Genomic DNA, 20430 nt, shown 5'->3' with positions numbered 1-20430 from the left:
GATCCCATCAAGTGAAAATAGTTCACTTTAAAATCTGACATTGCTTGGCTGTCCATGGATGTTAGCAAAGTTAGTTATTTCTATGTTAGTTGAAGGTAGTCCTTCGTAACAGTACTTCATTTGTTTACCTGTTGCTAGTAACACTTTGTACGTCTCGTTTTTTTGTTGAAAATCAAACCACTAAACAGGACCATATATTGATCACAGGCTTCTGAAAATGTGCAGTTTAAATCTATTTTTTACTTGCGTTTTCTTGCATTTTTCCAGCATGATGTCACTGTAATGTGTAAATGTAGTGATTTATTCACTATTAACCATAAATGATTGTGCATTGAAATGTTTTTTTCTTTTGTCAGTTTCGCAGAGATCTGATTAAATCTATTCCACTGGTGTTGATCTCCATCCCTCCATTTGCAAATTATCTAGTTTTCGTCTTGATGTAAGTCTCCCATCTAAATAAATGTAATTAACAGTATGTTTAGGCAGGGCCTAAAGGGTTTCAAACACATCTGTCCACTTTTCTGACAGAATTAGTGGAAATTAACATGGCTGTAGCACCCCTCAAGGAATGAATATGAGCACGAGGTTTTTTAACAGGGTTTATTCAATCTTCACAACCCGTGAGAACTGGCAGCAAAGAAAACAATAAATAAAACATCAAAATCAATTCTGCACCTTACAATATAATACAATATAATAATAAAGCACACAAACCTCGTGGGCTGACATCCACGAGGGGGCTAATCGTTTATCTTGCTTCAAATTTCCTTCGTTATATACGGAGATATTCACATGTCCGCGGCAATGCGTTGACAGCAAGGTGCGCAGTTAATTAGGTTCGGGCGGAACTTTCTATTATACTTTGTTCCACATTGTGATTGACCACTAGATGGCGCAAAGTAAAATATTAAGACAAACGCGAAATTAATGGCAATACTGTGTGTGTGTGTGGGGGGGGGGGGGTTGAACATTACAAGTTTTTTTGTTTGTTTTTTTGTTGTTTTTTTTTGCCCTTTTTGCAAACAGTTCTTAAATACAGACAATGTACTTGATATTCTAATTTTGCTGATCTCCAAAATTGTGAAAATCACAAATTATTAATTTTTTGATACCAGTCCCACCTTGCTCTGACATCAAAAGCAAAACTTAACTGCATCCATTTCAAAAAAGGTCATATCTTTGGAGAGATATTATTTTTCTTTTGGTTTGTACTGTTTTTTTGTTTTTTTTTACCCAGAATAACTGTAACAACTGACATTACGGTTGTAATGATTTATTTATTTATTCATTTTTTCTTGAACAGGTACTTTTTCCCGCGGCAGATACTGATCCCTCATTTCTGGACACCACAGCAGCAGGTCACATTTCGGGGCATTTATCATTCAATGAGAGTGCAGCACTATCCCTCTGTACTGAGAGGACTGGAGCACTCAAACCGCAAAGTGAAAGATAAACCCTTACAAAAGAGCCTTAAAGACCTATATACTAAAGTAAGGGAAAGATTAACCTAATGATGAATTCTAAAACTGCATATATTTCAAAATATATATATATATCAACATGCATATATATCTAAAGCCTTCACTTTTCTATTGTATTTGGTTTAATTACAGGTGCAAAGTGGATCCACTCCCAAAGTGTCTGAAATCCTCGCTGTCCGTAGCCTTTTTTCTGGACCTCCTCTGGGCATAAAAAGGATGCGCACAGAACAAAAGGTTAGTCGAAGTGTCCCTATCAGGCTGATGTTTGCACTTTTTAGCCAAAAGGAAATTTTTTGCCTCGAAACAAGTACAGAATCTTGAGTTAGTGTAATTTAATAGTGTAATCACAAAACAGCAGTGCTTATCAGTTGCTCTGTATTTTAACATGAGCATTTGCAAAGGTCAGACTTAATCACCAAACAATCTGTTTTGTCCATAGACTGCATGCAGAAAATGTAATTAGAAATTTGTAGACTATGAAACCACAAATTGATGATCCTCTGGTATCCACTAACAATAAGAAAAGTTATCAGAAAATATGCAACTTGTGGTTTTGCAGAGACAGTTGAGTCGGCTGCTCTTCCTCACCCCTCACCTGCCTGTGTTCATGGTGGGTCGGAGACTGTACAGTCACGCTCTGGAGCTTCTGTACCTGGACCGTGCCCTGAGCCGCCTGGGCCCCCACCAGCTCAGTGACACTGAGCTCAGACAGGTGAGAACACTGAAAAAATGCTTTTTAAAACCATGTGTCAGAAAGGTCGATTAGAATTTGTAATATGATCGTTGGGTTGTTTGGTTGTGTCTATTAAACTTTATGTTAAGGCTGTGTAATTAATCAAATTTTAATTGAGATTGTGAGTCAGTTGTCAATTATCAATCTTATTAATGAAGAGGTCTACAGCCATGTACTGTAAATAATGTTTATTGATTTTTCTTTTGGATATTAAAAAAAAATATATATATATATAAACTTTGACTGAATTTTCATAAACACATATCAAAATCATTGCAAGTATTTAAAACAGAATTCATTGCGGATTGCAATGGAAATGCACTAAATCATTTTAAAAAGCTCAAATTATGTTCAGGGCAAATTGATCAACTCATCTTCCAGCTAATTAAAAAGATGAAATTTAGAACTACTTTTAAGTCGATGTGCATCTCAGTGCGTGCAGTTAATCTGTGGAACGGATTATCAGAAGAACTGAAGGTGTGTAGGAACCTTCTAGTTTAAAAAATGATTTAAAAAGAGAAACAATGAAAAAAATACCTGGAGGAGAGTGAGTGATGTCCTGAGCACAGAGCATGATGTCAGGGGGAGGGAGGGGGAGGGTCAGAGTGCTGGGCCAGTGTGGTGTCTGGATGAGTGTGTTTTTTTTTTTTTCTTGTCATGTATATTGCACATGTATAATTGAAATGCTGTTCTGTGAAGTGTGGGGGGGGGTTGGAAATGTTTACTTCATCTATCCCCTTTTCAAACCATGAATGTTTGTATTTGCACCTGTATTGTTATGTTGTCATGTGAATTGTATGTGCAGGTTTAAAATAACTAATTAACTAAATAACTAACTATTGTGCATGCTTGAAATAAATAACAAAATACAAAATTTAAACTTAATATTTCAAGGTCACACATTGATATTGCAAATAAATTTGATTCTTCTTTGTTCCCAGGCTTGTTATTTAAGAGGGCTTAATTCTGACAGCCTCAATGCTTACCAGTGTCGTGAATGGTTGTCCCATTGGCTTCAGGTTTCCTCTACTCTAAAAGGTAAATTTCTGTTCTGTTTAGTACAATAACACGAGAAAAAAAAATATGTTTTTTATCTTGTTATTTTTTTATTTTTTTTTTGCAGAGTCAGAAGTGTCATTGCTTTTGCACAACATTGTTTTTCTATCAGCCAACTATTCACACGGGCCAGACTACTCTGACAGGAAGGAAACTATCAGCATAAGCCAAGAATTTAAGCTTGAACAGTGTAAAGGTCCTAAACCTTAAAGGAGACATAAAATGCACAAAACAACTTTCAAAATTTTTTAACCATGTTTATAATGGTTTTCATTGATCATTATCTTCATTTAGAGTTGTATTTAGATTGATTCTTGCATGTTTGAGTAGTCCTGTATTGTTCAGCACTGTTCTATCCCTGCCCATGGCTCCGCACTTTTTCAAAAACAAAAATACATTATACAAACGTCCCTGCTTGCTATGGTAACTTGCAGTAGAGAATTAGTCTAACAGAAGTCATTGCACCTGTTTCTATTATAAAAGCAAGCAAGATTGCCGTTTACAATGAACAAAATGTGTGCCTAATATGTCTTCTTTAACCTTTTGTGTCTCTGTACATAAGGTGTATGTAAAGTAGAATCCAAAAACATTCTGTGTAATTACCAGGTGATTTTTACATTGTAACAGTTGAATGTTAAGTGGCATTTCACAACACAACATATTGAGATAGGCTTCAAAAGTTATAAATCAGATATTTTTGGCAAAAATATGCCATTTTGTTCAACAGCCATAGCCAAGTCAATATAAGTGTACGGTAACTGTAACTATAACTATAACTATACTACACCGTAAAATGACTACTGAATGAACCCTGACTCAATTAGTTAACATCTTAAAGTCACAATCTTGATAGATTTTGGGTATATTCTGAATTAATGGAATCTTTGCTTTTTGCTATTCACTGTTTTTGCTACTTGTGCCACACTATCTTGACATGTACGTATCATTACTTATCATAGAGATAAAAAAAAAAAAAAAAAAGGTAGTCGTCTTGAAAAATGCTTGCAGATTTCAAATAAGACATGCAAATTTGCTCAGACACATTCCAGTTATTTCACTTACCGTATATATTCATGACTCATAAATGCCTCCTTTGTTTACCACATGCACTGAATTGTTACATGCCTTTACCTCAAATGTATTATCATATTTTAAATATAGCTATCTTGCTTTGTATCTAAAAGCATTGACTTCAAGATAAAATTATTGGAAATTAGTCTCCTATACTACCAGTCAAAACTTTGGGCAACCTATCTCATTCAATGTTTTTTTTTTGTCTTTATTTTTATTACATTCTACATTTTGTATACACACAGAAAGCATCAAATAACCTGCAGCATATTATATATTCAAATACCCAAAGTAGCCACCCTTTGCTCCGTCGAAAAAATATTTTATATATTTTTTTACTACATAATTACACATATGCTACTTCATATATGTGATGTCTTCTGTATGTATACAAAATGTAGGAAGCAAAAATAAGGAACTGGCTTGTAATATATATTAATCTATGAGAAAACCATCAAAAAGCCGGAAGAAAAAAATTATCAAAAATAATAATTGAAACAAAAGGTGATATTTTTGCACTTGTGTGATTAATTTAGTCACCTTAAGTGCAATACTTAAACATTAACTAAGACATTTAAATCATTATTTTTCAGTATTAAAAATAATTTATATATTTATTCTTCTTAATATTGCTTGCCCCTACTTGTATCTTGTCTGCAACGTGAACAGCATGTGAAAGAAGAATTTTAGTGGTTTTGGGTTAAGAAACTAGAGGTTAGATTCGATTAAATATGTTGTGTAAAAGAATTACACAATTTGCAATGACATTCATGTTCTTAAGTGACTTCTGCTAGATGTTAAATAGATACTGACCATCCTTTGGTTAAAGTGCGACACAGCAGTTGGAGCTCTCTAAAAAGAAAGGCAGAAGCACTTTATTTGATGTTTACTTGAAATTGTTTGCGATTTACCTGCTTGTGCACTTACACAATATTTAATTTAATTTTCTGGGTCTGTTTGATCAAAGGCTTGGTGGCTTGGTTTGTGCTTTTGTCCATAAAGTACAATGCATTTCATATTCAGGTGTATATATTCTGTGAAATTATTCTTTTGAATGTATTTTTGTTGCTGTGCCAAATTATAAAATTGAAAACTTATTTTTCTGGTGTTTTGAGTGATTTTTGTGCTCAAATAAAACCACATTTTCCTTTAACAATTTTTAATAAAATAGTAAAGCAACCACCACAACCCAATAACCTTATAAAGTGTCTAACATAAAAGAATCTTTCCTCCTACACAAATATACAGAACTTGAAACTTTGAACTTGAAACTTGAAATACTTTGAACTTGAAACTTCTCAAAGGACCAATTAGAAGCATTTTTGTAACAATATTGGTAATGCAAAAGAAAATGTTTTGTGCAAAGTGCCGGTGAAATTTGAACATTGAAATGATCTTTTACGAAACTAGAATTTAAACGTTGAGTTAGGACAACAGTACACTACTAAAATCACATGACTTCATAGCCACTCCGAATGCCTCTCATCAGCAGGCAGGCAAACACCAAACCCAAAATCTAGAAAAAAATTAAATACATTGTTATTAATATGTTAAGTGTCTAATTTCTAAATATGTTTTACATTAAAGGTCTACTTTTTTAACTTATGATGGAGTCTGCTTTTCTCGACAAATATCCAATAGCTTTTCTGATCTCCTTTATAATGTTTCATACCTGGAGTCATGTTTTGTTTCATTTACACATGTTTGACACACAAACCCTGCAGTTATTTTGAGCTCTGGAGATGTAGACAGGCTAATAATAAAGGATTACTAAAACATGTGTGAATGAAACAAAACACAACACCAGGTACGTTTTTCAGGAGGTAACAACATTATCACATGGCTTAAAAGAGTTAATTTTGTATAATGCAGGACCTTTAAGCTTATTTATCTCTATGGATATGAGCATGTGGCACCAACCAGACTCATTTACAAGCCAGATTGGTAGAAAAGAATAAAAGTTAAAGTTAAATAGATAAATTTAATGCACTATTGTGAAATATTCCAGGCAAAGCAACTTGGTCTGGTGTCCTCCACATCTACCGTTTTGAAACTTCCCGTAGTTTCCCAAGTCTCCCTGCCTTTCAAAGACTCTGCAGCTTCACACGTCTCCATGGCACCTCAAGTCTCGTCGAAGTCTTTCAACAGCCGAAAGTACGACTTGTTTGAGAAGTCCATGATGCATCCCCAAGCGGTTGTTCCTTCTTTTGTCCCTGCAGACCCTCCAGCCATTGTCCTGAAAACTCCACCACAAAACCAGCAAAAACAGTATTCTCTTGGGACTTCCTCCCGAGAGTCTTGTTTGTCACACAGTCAGTCATTCACTCAGTACCTGATTACGGCTTTGTTGGTAACACTGTTTAAGGGCAAACTGATATTACGTCCTGAGAATAAGACTTACAAATTCATCTTGACTCGCTTAACTCAAAAAGCTTGGGAGCAGATAGAGCTATCAGACGATCAAGTTAAGCAAACTGAAAAGAACATGAGTCAAATAATTGATAGTGTAAGGAAAGTTCTTCTGGAATTATATGGCTCGAACACCGCAATGCTACAAAGTGCCTTGGATGAAAAGGACCATACATTTGAGGATAAGCTTGTACAATTGCTTCACTTTTACCTCCAGGTCCACAACAAGAAAAAGCCATCGCTGCTATCTCGCGCTTTTAGAGCCATCTCCAGATTCTTCTGCAGCTGCTGCTGCCCCAGTTGAGAAGAGTAGACCCAGCCCACTCCAGCTAATTAGTCCGAAGGGTGTGGAGAGGGAGGAACCCCTCTTTCCCTACATCCTTTGTACTAATTAGATACATTTCAGAGTTGGACCCCTCGTGTTCAGATCTAAAATCTGGATGAGGGGGGTGGAAACTCTAACTACAACCAAAAATAAAATAAGCAAGCGGCGATGATCGGCCCTCGCTCGAGCCTACGCCACGCCCACGCCACGCCGCACCTTGACCATGCTGAGCCCTGCACATGCCGTAACCCACGAACACACCTTACCCCTTGATTTAACTCCTAAATTAACCCTAACCCCTAAACCCACCTGAACTCTTAACTGTAGCTCTAACCTTAGGCCGAACTTACCATTAACCTAATCCTAACCTTAACCTGATCTTAACCGAACTGTACAATTTTTCTCATTTTGTATGTGCTGATTTTTTTTAAATCCAAGATGGTGGACTTCTGGTTTGGCAGGGGGGTGTGGTCACAATATACTTTTTTGTTCTTAGTCCCATGTTGCATCTGTGTACCAAATTTGGTTTGAGTACGTCAATGTTTTTGTTGGGACGTCCCATTGGCGAGGACTGATTTTTGACCTGTTCCCATGGCAACATGATGGGAGATGGAGTGTGGGCGTCAGTGACTTTTTTCATCAAGGCCACGTCATGAATGTGTGTACCAAATTTTGTATGTCTACGAAAAAGTAAAATTTTATTGTTCCATACAACCTCTCTAGGGGGCGCTATTGCAGCCATTTTAGATTTTATTATATAAGTCTGTTAATGGTCGGGGTGTCCACCAACAATTAAAGTTTGAGTGAAATCGGCCAAAGTTTGTGCAAATTATCAGGCCTCGAAGTTTGATGGTGGGCCCCAAAAACAAACCCGTAATTTGTCTTGTTGCCAGGGTAACACCGTTTGACCGTTTAAAAAGCTTTTAACAACTTTTAATGTCGCACTTGTCTAGATGATACAGAATGATTCTGGTGAGTCTGGGTCAAACTCCCTAGGACGAGTTCGTTCAAATATGAGGACAGGAAATTGCGTCGTCGGCGCTGTCTCGCAATCAGTCCAAATATGGCGGGCTTCCTGTTGGTTGCCTAGCAACCACGTAGGTTATATGACATCATCACATTCTAGAATCTACAAAGTTCAATTTCAAAGCTCAAGTTCAAAGCTCAATTTCAAAGCTTTGTGATTTCACTGAACACTTTGACTCAAAGCAAACAGAGTATATAAGGCTATGTCAAAAGCAACAGTTTTTGTTACTAATACTTTGGCTTGTTTTCTAATAGCTAATATCTAAAGCTACTTACTCCTCAAGTGCTTTTCCTGTGGATCATCATGTCTTTGAGAGATTTAAGAAATTTCACAGAAATGATGAGAGCGTTAAGATACCCTCGGCTGATATCAATGGAAAATTTTCGAACACCCAACTTTACCTTAGTAGCGGAAATTCTAATTTGGCTTGTGAAAAGATATGAGCCTCAAATGGATATTCCCACAGATGTGGATACAGAGTCAGACAAAATATTTTTCATCAAAGCTGTGGCCCAGTTCATGGCGACAAAGGCTCACATTAAGTTAAACACCAAGCGCCTCTATCAAGCTGATGGATATTCAGTTAAAGAGTTATTAAAGATCACGTCTATCCTATACAATGCTATGAAGACAAAGCAGTTGACCTTGGATGATCCAGCTGAGGAAGACAATAGCAAATTCAAGTTTGACCTAAGTTCTCGAATTGCAGATCTTAAAGCAGTACGACTGTTGGCATCAGAAGTCACCTCAAAAGGAGCATCTTTATATGACTTATTAGGAAAGGAAGTAGAGTTGAGGGAAATGCGAACTGCAGCAATTGCAAGACCTTTAGAAATAAATGAGACGGGAAAAGCACTAAGAGCCGCCATCAAAGAGGTTTTGGAAAATGTGGAGAAAACTAAAGAAATGCTGGGCAACGTTGTTTCTGATGAGGCGAGCCTTGATGCAAAGATCGAAAAAAAGAGACAGGAACTGGAGAGGAATCGGAAAAGGCTACAGACACTGCAGAGTGTGAGACCGGCGTTCATGGATGAATATGAGAAGATCGAAGAAGACCTTCATAAACAGTATAATATATATGTTGAAAAGTTCAGAAACCTTTCGTTTTTAGAGTCTCAGCTGGAAGAATATGACAGAATAGAACAAGAAAGATTCGAGGAAGCAGAAAGCACGTTAAGAATGATGCAACAGAAATTAAGGGAAGAAGAGAAAGACCTCATGAAGGGATCTTTGAAGGATGAGGAGTCTGATATTGATGTTCCAGAAGATGATGGTTCTGACAGCGACATTGAGGATAGCCGTCCCTCTAAGCTGTGCCCAACTAGAAATGGCTTCTTAGCAGGCAGAGGAGCCAGGTACTTTGGAAACATGCATGGTGGAGACAGCGCTGAGACTGAACGCAGTGAGATTGATGTGGAGAAGGATGAAGAAGATGAAGAGGAAGAGGAGGAAGAGAGCAGGGATTTGGAGGATGACAGTTTGGATGGACCACGTGGTGGTGCGCGATCAACCAAGGGAGGCATGAACCCTCCTTTGCTCGAAGAAAGTGACAATGATTTCTAAAAAACAACAAAACACATAAACCAAATAAAACATATACATATTTAAATTTGCTGTATATTCACAATATCACTGTTCAGGAATATCACTGTTACAATATTAAGTTCAAAAAGAAATATTGTATAAACATTGTTTTTTGTACATTTTGTTGTAGTTATATTTTTATATTTAACCTGTTTGTCTTAATTTTTTTTTTTTTTTTAAAGTAAAAAAAAAAAGAAATTAAAAATGGAAGTGCCAAGAGCAAACCGTCACAGTCAGCAAAATTTAATCTCTTCTGATGCTCTTTTAGAAATTGTAAGGAGTCACTTCAAAATTATCGGACCCGATGGCTGGGAGATGTTGTCCAGGGGTTCATGGGATATGCAGACCAAGCAGATTATCCTTTCCATGTTTGTCCAGATGGTACAAAATATCTCCACAAACCTTTTGAGGGTAGTCATCCCTGTCAGTGAAGTCAGGGTATGTACAAATGTAACGGAGTCGATGCGCGTGTTACCGACCATCACGGCGGTGCTCCAGGAGTCCATTGGTCTGGTATTTGCTCGTGCTCTAAACATGAGTGCCGTCCCTTCAGAGGTAGACATAAGCATTGAGTCTCAAGAACTCACTGCTATGATTGAGAATGAAGTTACCTACAAAGTCAACAGCGCCCTGTCAAACACATCCATCTTACAACAGCAAAGGTCTGTTATTGTGGTGGACTCCTCTTTGAGTAGCCCGAGCGTTGCTAGCAGCATAGTGGACAAAGCTCTAGTGTGTTTGAAGCACTGCTTAAATACACTGACCTGCGCTGGTGCAAGCAGAAATCCTGAAGCTACACCTGTGCCAGAGTCTGCCCACACACCAACAGCTGCCCATGTCTCTCTACGTTCCAGAGTTACCGTTTTGAAACTTCCCGTAGTTTCCCAAGTCTCCCTGCCTTTCAAAGACTCTGCAGCTTCACACGTCTCCATGGCACCTCAAGTCGCGTCGAAGTCTTTCAACAGCCGAAAGTACGACTTGTTTGAGAAGTCCATGATGCATCCCCAAGCGGTTGTTCCTTCTTTTGTCCCTGCAGACCCTCCAGCCATTGTCCTGAAAACTCCACCACAAAACCAGCAAAAACAGTATTCTCTTGGGACTTCCTCCCGAGAGTCTTGTTTGTCACACAGTCAGTCATTCACTCAGTACCTGATTACGGCTTTGTTGGTAACACTGTTTAAGGGCAAACTGATATTACGTCCTGAGAATAAGACTTACAAATTCATCTTGACTCGCTTAACTCAAAAAGCTTGGGAGCAGATAGAGCTATCAGACGATCAAGTTAAGCAAACTGAAAAGAACATGAGTCAAATAATTGATAGTGTAAGGAAAGTTCTTCTGGAATTATATGGCTCGAACACCGCAACGCTACAAAGTGCCTTGGATGAAAAGGACCATACATTTGAGGATAAGCTTGTACAATTGCTTCACTTTTACCTCCAGGTCCACAACAAGAAAAAGCCATCGCTGCTATCTCGCGCTTTTAGAGCCATCTCCAGATTCTTCTGCAGCTGCTGCTGCCCCAGTTGAGAAGAGTAGACCCAGCCCACTCCAGCTAATTAGTCTGAAGGGTGTGGAGAGGGAGGAACCCCTCTTTCCCTACATCCTTTGTACTAATTAGATACATTTCAGAGTTGGACACCTCGTGTTCAGATCTAAAATCTGGATGAGGGGGGTGGAAACTCTAACTACAACCAAAAATAAAATAAGCAAGCGGCGATGATCGGCCCTCGCTCGAGCCTACGCCACGCCCACGCCACGCCGCACCTTGACCATGCTGAGCCCTGCACATGCTGTAACCCACGAACACACCTTACCCCTTGATTTAACTCCTAAATTAACCCTAACCCCTAAACCCACCTGAACTCTTAACTGTAGCTCTAACCTTAGGCCGAACTTACCATTAACCTAATCCTAACCTTAACCTGATCTTAACCGAACTGTACAATTTTTCTCATTTTGTATGTGCTGATTTTTTTTAAATCCAAGATGGTGGACTTCTGGTTTGGCAGGGGGGTGTGGTCACAATATACTTTTTTGTTCTTAGTCCCATGATGCATCTGTGTACCAAATTTGGTTTGAGTACGTCAATGTTTTTGTTAGGACGTCCCATTGGCGAGGACAGATTTTTGACCTGTTCCCATGGCAACATGATGGGAGATGGAGTGTGGGCGTCAGTGACTTTTTTCATCAAGGCCACGTCATGAATGTGTGTACCAAATTTTGTATGTCTACGAAAAAGTAAAATTTTATTGTTCCATACAACCTCTCTAGGGGGCGCTATTGCAGCCATTTTAGATTTTATTATATAAGTCTGTTAATGGTCGGGGTGTCCACCAACGATTAAAGTTTGAGTGAAATCGGCCAAAGTTTGTGCAAATTATCAGGCCTCGAAGTTTGATGGTGGGCCCCAAAAACAAACCCGTAATTTGTCTTGTTGCCAGGGTAACACCGTTTGACCTTTTAAAAAGCTTTTAATAACTTTTAATGTCGCACTTGTCTAGATGATACAGAATGATTCTGGTGAGTCTGGGTCAAACTCCCTAGGACGAGTTCGTTCAAATATGAGGACAGGAAATTGCGTCGTCGGCGCTAAGTCTCACAATCAGTCCAAATATGGCGGGCTTCCTGTTGGTTGCCTAGCAACCACGTAGGTTATATGACTATCCGTTTCAGACGTCACTGCCCGTGCTGCAGCAACCAATCACAGATGAGTAACACTAGGAAGTATTTGTAGAGCTCCGCCTCCATGCCTAAGGGGGAGGGTTAGTTTTTTTACATTTGAATCTGGTTGCTCAGCAAATAAATTTATGTTACAATATAGCCGCAAGCAGCAATGATCATCCCTGGCTTGTTCCTATGCCGTGCTCACACCATGCTGCACCCTGGCCACACTGCCCCCTGCACGTGCCATACCCCACAAAGGCACCTTACCCCCTTGGTCTAACTCCTAAATTAACCCTAACCCCTTACACTAACCCTTAACCTTTACCTGAACTCCTAACCGGAGCCCTAACCCTAGGCCCAACCTTAACCCTTACCGTAACCCCTAATCTTAACTGAACCCTACCATTTTTCTCAATTTCTGTATGTGTAGATTTTTTTTTTAAAAAATCCAAGATGGGGTACTTCCGGATTGGCAGGGGGTGTGGTCACAATATACTTTTTTGTTTCTATTCCCATGATGCATCTGTGTACCAAATTTGGTTTGAGTACGTCAAAGATTTTGTTGGCAAGGATAGATGTTTGGCCTGTTGCCAGGGCAACATGACTGGAGATGGAGTGTGGGCATCATTGACTTTTTTCATCAAGACCAGGTCATGAATGTGTGTACCAAATTTTACATGTCTACAAAAAAGTAAAATTTTGCTGTTCCATGCAATTTCCCTAGGGGGCGCTATTGCATCCATTTTAGATTTTATTATATAAATCTGTTCAAGGTCGGAATGTCCACCAACAATTAAAGTTTGAGTGAAACTGGCCAAAGTTTGTGCAAATTATCATTCGTCGAATTTTCATGGTGAGCCGCAAAAACAAACCCAAAATTTGCACCATTGCCACGGCAACACCATTTGACCTTTAAAAAAGCTTTTAACAACTTTTAATGTCGCACTTGTCTAGATGATACAGAATGATTCTGGTGAGTCTGGGTCAAACGCCCTAGGACGAGTTCGTTCAAATACGAGGACAGGAAATTGTCCCTTCAGCGCCAGGTTGCACAATCAATCCAATATGGCCGACTTCCTGTTGGTTGCCTAGCAATCGCGTAATAAACTTTTTTGTTTCTATTCCCATGATGCATCTGTGTACCAAATTTGGTTTGAGTAAGCCCATGTTTTTGTTGGGACGTCCCATTGGTGAGGACAGATTTTTTACCTGTTGCCATGGCAACACGATGGGAGATGGAGTGTGGGCATCACTGACTTTTTTCATTAAGACCATGTCACAAATGTGTGTACCAAATTTTGTATGTCTACGAAAAAGTAAAATTTTATTGTTCCATACAATCTCCCTAGGGGGCGCTATTGCATCCATTTTATATTTTATTATATAAATCTGTTCAGGGTCGGGGTGTCCACCAACAATTAAAGTTTGAGTGAAATCGGCCAAAGTTTGTGCGAATTATCACTCATCGAAGTTTGGTGGCGAACCACAAAAACGAACGCGAAATTTGCACCGTTGCCACGACAACAGCGTTTGACCTTTAAAAAAGCTTTTAACAACTTTTAATGTCCCACTTGTCTAGATGATACAGAATGATTCTGGTGAGTCTGGGTCAAACGCCCTAGGACGAGTTCGTTCAAATACGAGGACAGGAAATTGTCCCTTCGGTGCCAGGTTGCACTTTCGATTCAATATGGTGGACTTTCTGTTGGTTGCCTAGCAACCGCGTAATATACTTTTTTGTTCCTATTCCCATGATGCATCTGTGTACCAAATTTGGTTTGGTTACGCCAAACTTTTTGCCAGGCGTCCTATTGGCGAGCACCGATGTTTGGCTTGTTGCCATGGCAACACAAAAGGAAATGGCATGGGGGCGTCATTGACTTTTTTGATCGAGACCATGTCATGAATGTGTGTGCCAAATTTTGTATGTCTACAACAAAGTAAATCTTTGCACTTTCATGCAATTTTCCTAGGGGGCGCTATTGCACCCATTTGAGATTTTCTTATATGAATCTGTTCAGGGTCGGGGTGTCCATCAACGATTAAAGTTTGAGTGAAATCGGCCACAGTTTGTGCGAATTATCACTCGTCGAAGTTTGCACCGTTTGCCCACGACAACACCATTTGACCTTTAAAAAAGCTTTTAACAACTTTTAATGTCCCACTTGTCTAGATGATACAGAATGATTCTGGTGAGTCTGGGTCAAACGCCCTAGGACGAGTTCGTTCAAATGCGAGGACAGGAAATTGCGCCTTCGGCGCCGTGTCGCTCAATTGGTCCAATATGGCCAACTTCCTGTTGGTTGCCTAGCAACCGCGTAATATATTTTTTTGTTTGGAATGACCAGACCTATCCACCACCCGAATTTCGTTTGTCTACGACAAAGTTGATTTTTCGGGTATAGCCATAGGCGCAATATATTTTGATTTTGCAGGGGGCGCTGTCACGCCATTTTTTTTAGTTTTTTGATGTGGAGTATTTGTAAATTCCTATTTTGGCGATCTTGAATTTTGTGCAAAATTTCGTGAGTTTTCGTCAGGGGGAAGTGTGTGAACTGTGCTCGGGGGGGGAGAAAAATAATAATTAAAGCCGCAAGTCTCCCATAGGCACGAAATTTTTGCGTTTTCCAGGTGGCGCTGTGTGTGCGCTGCACGAAACCTATATTTTATCGAATTTTTCGCCACTTCTGAATATTGTGCCAAGTTTGGTGAGTTTTTGAACGTGTTTAGGGGGTCAAATTAGAGCTCAAAGAGCAGAAGAATAATAATAAAAATATAGCCGCAAGCGGCGATGATCGGCCTCGCTCGAGCCTACGCCGCACCCACGCCACGCCGCACCTCGACCACGCAGAGCCCTGCACATGCCGTGCCCCACCAGTGCACCTTACCCCTTGATCTAACTCCTAAATTCACCCTAACCCCTAAACCCACCTGAACTGCTACCTGTGGCCCTAACCCTAGACCTAAAATTAACCCTAGCCCTAACCCAAAACCGAACCCTAGCCCTAACCCCTAATCTTAACTGAACCCTACCCCTTTTTCCTCAATTTCTATATGTGTTGAGATTTTTTTAAAATCCAAGATGGCGGACTTCCGTTTTGGCAGGGGGGCGTGGTCACAATATACTTTTTTGTTCCTATTCCCATGATGCATCTGTGTACGAAATTTGGTACAAGTTTTTGTTAGCATTAGCAATTACAGATGTCTGGCCTGTTTCCATGGCAACACAATGGGAGATGGCATGGGGGGCATGATTGACTTTTTTGATCGAGGCCATGTCATAAATGTGTCTACCAAATTTTGTATGTCTGTGAAAAAGTAAAATTTTACTGTCCCATGCAATTTCCCTAGGTGCTATCATGCCCATTTGAGATTTTCTTATATGAATCTGTTCAGGGTCGGGGTGTCCACCAACGATTAAAGTTTGAGTGAAATTGGCCAAAGTTTGTGCGAATTATCAGTCATCAAAATTTGGTGGCGAGCCTCAAAAACGAACCTGAAATTTGCACCATTGCCACGACAACACCGTTGGACTTTTGAAAAAGCTTTTAACAACTTTAAATGTCCCACTTGTCTAGATGATACAGAATGATTCTGGTGAGTCTGGGTCAAACACCCGAGGACGAGTTCGTTCAAGTACGAGAACAGGAAAATGTCCCTTTGGCACCAGGTCGCACAATCAGTCCAATATGGCGAACCTTCTGTTGGTTGCCTAGCAACCGTGTAATATACTTTCTTGTTCCAATTCCCATGATGCATCTGTGTACTAAATTTGGTTTGGATACGTCAAAGTTTTTGTTGGGCGTCCCATTGGTGAGGGCAGATGTTTAGACTGTCGCCATAGCAACACGATGGGAAATGGCATGGGGGCGTCATTGACTTTTTTGATTGAGACCATGTCACAAATCTCTGTACCAAATTTTGTATGTCTACAACAAAGTAAATTTTTGATGTTCCATGCACTTTCCCTAGGGGGCGCTATCATGCCGATTTGAGATTTGCTTATATAAATCTGTTCAGGGTCGGGGTGTCAATCAATGATTAAAGTTTGAGTGAAATCGGCCAAAGTTTGTGCAAATTATCACTCGTTGAAGTTTGATGGCGAGCCGCAAAAACAAATGCGAAATTTGCACCGTTGCCACGACAACACCGTTTGACCTTTAAAAAAGCTTTTAACAACTTTTAATGTCGCACTTGTCTAGATGATACAGAATGATTCTGGTGAGTCTGGGTCAAACGCCCAAGGACGAGTTCGTTCAAATGCGAGGACAGGAAAATACGCCTTCGCCGCCGTGTCGCTCGATTGGTCCAATATGGCTGACTTCCTGTTGGTTGCCTAGCAACCGCGTAATATATTTTTTTGCTTGGAACGACCAGACCTATCCACCACCCGAATTTCGTTTGTCTACGACAAAGTTGATTTTTCGGGTATAGCCATAGGCGCAATGTATTTTGATTTTGCAGGGGGCGCTGTCGAGCCATTTTTTTGAGTTTTTTGATGTGGAGTATTTGTAAATTCCTATTTTGGCGATCTTGAATTTTGGGCAAAATTTCGTGAGTTTTCGTCAGGGGGAAGTGTGTGAACTGTGCTCAGGGGGGTGAGGAAAATAATAATAATAATAATAATAATAAATAATAAAAACCCGAACAGTAACAATATAGTGCCACCTACGGTGGCACAATATATATCATTGGAAAGGGCTCACGTCCAGTAACGCACCCATGGGGTTCATTGTCACTGAACTCGCCACACATGGCGCTCAAACTTAAAAAGAAACTCGAGAACAATAACAATATAGGGCCACCAATGGTGGCACATATATATATCAGTGGAAAGGGGGCGTGTCCAGTAACCCGGGCGGGCTATTGTCAATGACCAGCGCGTTGCGCTCTGTTTTTGCGGGCGCACTTGACATCGTGCACTTCGTGCACGATGTCAAGTGCGCCCTACATTTTGGTGTGAAGGATTACAATTATGCCGCTGACGCGGCCCACGGGCAATGCCAGTCTATACTACTGGATGCCATGAGTGTCACTATTGAGTGGCACTGAGTGTTTGATAAGGGGAGAGCGCTTCGCGCGCTCTGTTTTCGCGGGCGCACTTGACATGGTGCACTTCGTGCACCATGTCAAGTGCGCCCTACGTTTTGGGGTGAACGATTACAATTATGCCGCTGACGCGGCCCACGGGCAATGCCACCGTGCCATGTCAGCGGGCACCAGTCACTGACATGAGTGTGAGTGTGTTTGGAAAGGGGAGAGCGCTTCGCGCTCTGTTGCGTGTGCTTCGCACACGCCTTCCCGCAGTGCTTCGCACTGCTGAACAGTAACAATAGGCCCTACGCCACCCATGGCGCTCGGGCCTAATAAAATTATAATAAAAATTCAAGCAAAAACAATATATCCGAAAACATTAGAAGAACATATACATTTTTTGAAAGCTCTCGACCTTCCCCACGTGACCGTGGGGTCATTGGTGAGTGACGGGCGCATCTGGACCATCTCGTCGGGGTCACCCCCTGACCTCCCATTGACTTCCATTCATTTTAGCAGAAGTAAATATGGCTCAGGCCTTGGGTGTGGGTTACTGGGATACTGCTGTTCGTGCTGGGGGCGACCGAGGACATAGTTGCATGTCGTCGTGTCGCATTCGGCCATGCGCACGTCGCTCCCCATTCGCTCCGCTTAGCGGAAGCAATAGGCCCTACGCCCTGTCGGGGCTCGGGCCTAAAAATACCTGGAGGAGAGAGAGTGATGTACTGAGCACAGAGCATGATGTCAGGGGGAGGGAAGGGGAGGGTCAGAGTGCTGGGCCAGTGTGGTGTCTGGATGAGTGTGTAAGTGTTTTTTTTTTCCTTGTCATGTATATTGCACATGTATAATTGAAGTGCTGTTTTGTGAAGTGTGGGGGGGGATTGGAAATGTATGCGCTTTACTTCATCTATCCCCTTTTCAAACCATGAATGTTTGTATTTGCACCTGTATTGTTATGTTGTCATGTGAATTGTATGTGCAGGTTTAAAATAACTAATTAACTAAATAACTAACTATTGTGCATGCTTGAAATAAATAACAAAATACAAAATTTAAACTTAATATTTCAAGGTCACACATTGATATTGCAAATAAATTTGATTCTTCTTTGTTTCCAGGCTTGTTATTTAAGAGGGCTTAATTCTGACAGCCTCAATGCTTACCAGTGTCGTGAATGGTTGTCCCATTGGCTTCAGGTTTCCTCTACTCTAAAAGGTAAATTTCTGTTCTGTTTAGTACAATAACACGAGAAAAAAAAAAAAGTTTTTTATCTTGTTATTTTTTTTTGTTTTTTTGCAGAGTCAGAAGTGTCATTGCTTTTGCACAACATTGTTTTTCTATCAGCCAACTATTCACACGGGGCCAGACTACTCTGACAGGAAGGAAACTAGTCAGCATAAGCCAAGAATTTAAGCTTGAACAGTGTAAAGGTCCTAAACCTTAAAGGAGACATAAAATGCACAAAACAACTTTCAAAATTTTTTAACCATGTTATAATGGTTTTCATTGATCATTATCTTCATTTAGAGTTGTATTTAGATTGATTCTTGCATGTTTGAGTAGTCCTGTATTGTTCAGCACTGTTCTATCCCTGCCCATGGTTCTGCACTTTTTCAAAAACAAAAATACACTATACAAACGTCCCTGCTTGCTATGGTAACTTGCAGTAGAGAATCAGTCTAACAGAAGTCATTGCACCTGTTTCTATTATAAAAGCAAGCAAGATTGCCGTTTACAATGAACAAAATGTGTGCCTAATATGTCTTCTTTAACCTTTTGTGTCTCTGTACATAAGGTGTATGTAAAGTAGAATCCAAAAACATTCTGTGTAATTACCAGGTGATTTTTACATTGTAACAGTTGAATGTTAAGTGGCATTTCACAACACAACATATTGAGATAGGCTTCAAAAGTTATAAATCAGATATTTTTGGCAAAAATATGCCATTTTGTTCAACAGCCATAGCCAAGTCAATATAAGTGTACGGTAACTGTAACTGTAACTATACTACACCGTAAATGACTACTGAATGAACCCTGACTCAATTAGTTAACATCTTAAAGTCACAATCTTGATAGATTTTGGGTATATTCTGAATTAATGGAATCTTTGCTTTTTGCTATTCACTGTTTTTGCTACTTGTGCCACACTATCTTAACATGTACGTATCATTACTTATCGTAGAGGAAAAAAAAAAAAGGTAGTTGTCTTGAAAAATGCTTGCAGATTTCAAATAAGACATGCAAATTTGCTCAGACACATTCCAGTTATTTCACTTACCGTATATATTCATGACTCATAAATGCCTCCTTTGTTTACCACATGCACTGAATTGTTACATGCCTTTACCTCAAATGTATTATCATATTTTAAATATAGCTATCTTGCTTTGTATCTAAAAGCATTGACTTCAAGATAAAATTATTGGAAATTAGTCTCATATACTACCCATCAAAACTTTGGGCAACCTATCTCATTCAATGTTTTTTTGTCTTTATTTTTATTACATTCTACATTTTGTATACACACAGAAAGCATCAAATAACCTGCAGCATATTATATATTCAAATACCCAAAGTAGCCACCCTTTGCTCCGTCGAAAAAATATTTTATATATTTTTTTACTACATAATTACACATATGCTACTTCATATATTTGATGTCTTCTGTATGTATACAAAATGTAGGAAGCACAAATAAGGAACTGGCTTGTAATATATATTAATCTATGGGAAAACCATCAAAAAGCCGGAAGAAAAAATTATCAAAAATAATAACTGAAACAAAAGGTGATATTTTTGCACTTGTGTGATTAATTTAGTATAGTCACCTTAAGTGCAATACTTAAACATTAACTAAGACATTTAAATAATTATTTTTCAGTATTAAAAATAATTTATATATTTATTCTTGTTAATATTGCCTGCCCCTATGTGTATCTTGTCTGCAATGTGAACAGCATGTGAAAGAAGAATTTTAGTGGTTTTGGGTTAAGAAAGTAGAGTTTAGATTCGATTAAATATGTTGTGTAAAAGAATCACA

General features: G+C 39.4%; 2 protein-coding genes across 2 annotated transcripts; both read left to right on the top strand.

The window, feature by feature from the left end:
• The first annotated feature begins 191 nt into the window (after positions 1-191).
• On the top strand, positions 192-5438 carry LOC129412453 (LETM1 domain-containing protein 1-like). The gene is made up of 6 exons (XM_055166466.1): positions 192-439; positions 1304-1490; positions 1614-1715; positions 2041-2193; positions 3156-3252; positions 3338-5438. Coding segments are annotated over exons 1-6 (684 nt in total). The 5' UTR covers positions 192-437; the 3' UTR covers positions 3481-5438.
• A 2931-nt stretch (positions 5439-8369) lies between these two features.
• Positions 8370-9686, top strand: LOC110164658 (clusterin-associated protein 1 homolog). The gene has a single exon (XM_055166465.1). It carries the CDS (start codon positions 8406-8408, stop codon positions 9663-9665), a length of 1260 nt encoding a protein of 419 aa, XP_055022440.1. The 5' UTR covers positions 8370-8405; the 3' UTR covers positions 9666-9686.
• The last annotated feature ends 10744 nt before the right edge of the window (positions 9687-20430 follow it).

Source organism: Boleophthalmus pectinirostris, unplaced genomic scaffold (genome assembly GCF_026225935.1).
Source record: "Boleophthalmus pectinirostris isolate CB_2022bp ecotype Guang Dong unplaced genomic scaffold, ASM2622593v1 HiC_scaffold_8, whole genome shotgun sequence".
NCBI lineage: Eukaryota > Metazoa > Chordata > Actinopteri > Gobiiformes > Gobiidae > Boleophthalmus > Boleophthalmus pectinirostris.
This window is presented reverse-complemented; position numbering and strand designations above follow the sequence as displayed.

What these genes read in the sequence shown, in the direction of transcription:
- LOC129412453 (XM_055166466.1), top strand. An exon ending in TTAAAGACCTATATACTAAA is followed by an intron (nt 1,491 to 1,613) that starts GTAAGGGAAAGA and finishes GTTTAATTACAG; the next exon opens with GTGCAAAGTGGATCCACTCC. An exon ending in GGATGCGCACAGAACAAAAG is followed by an intron (nt 1,716 to 2,040) that starts GTTAGTCGAAGT and finishes GTGGTTTTGCAG; the next exon opens with AGACAGTTGAGTCGGCTGCT.
- LOC110164658 (XM_055166465.1), top strand. Translation starts at nt 8,406, where the DNA reads ATGTCTTTGAGAGATTTAAGAAATTTCACAGAAATGATGAGAGCGTTA.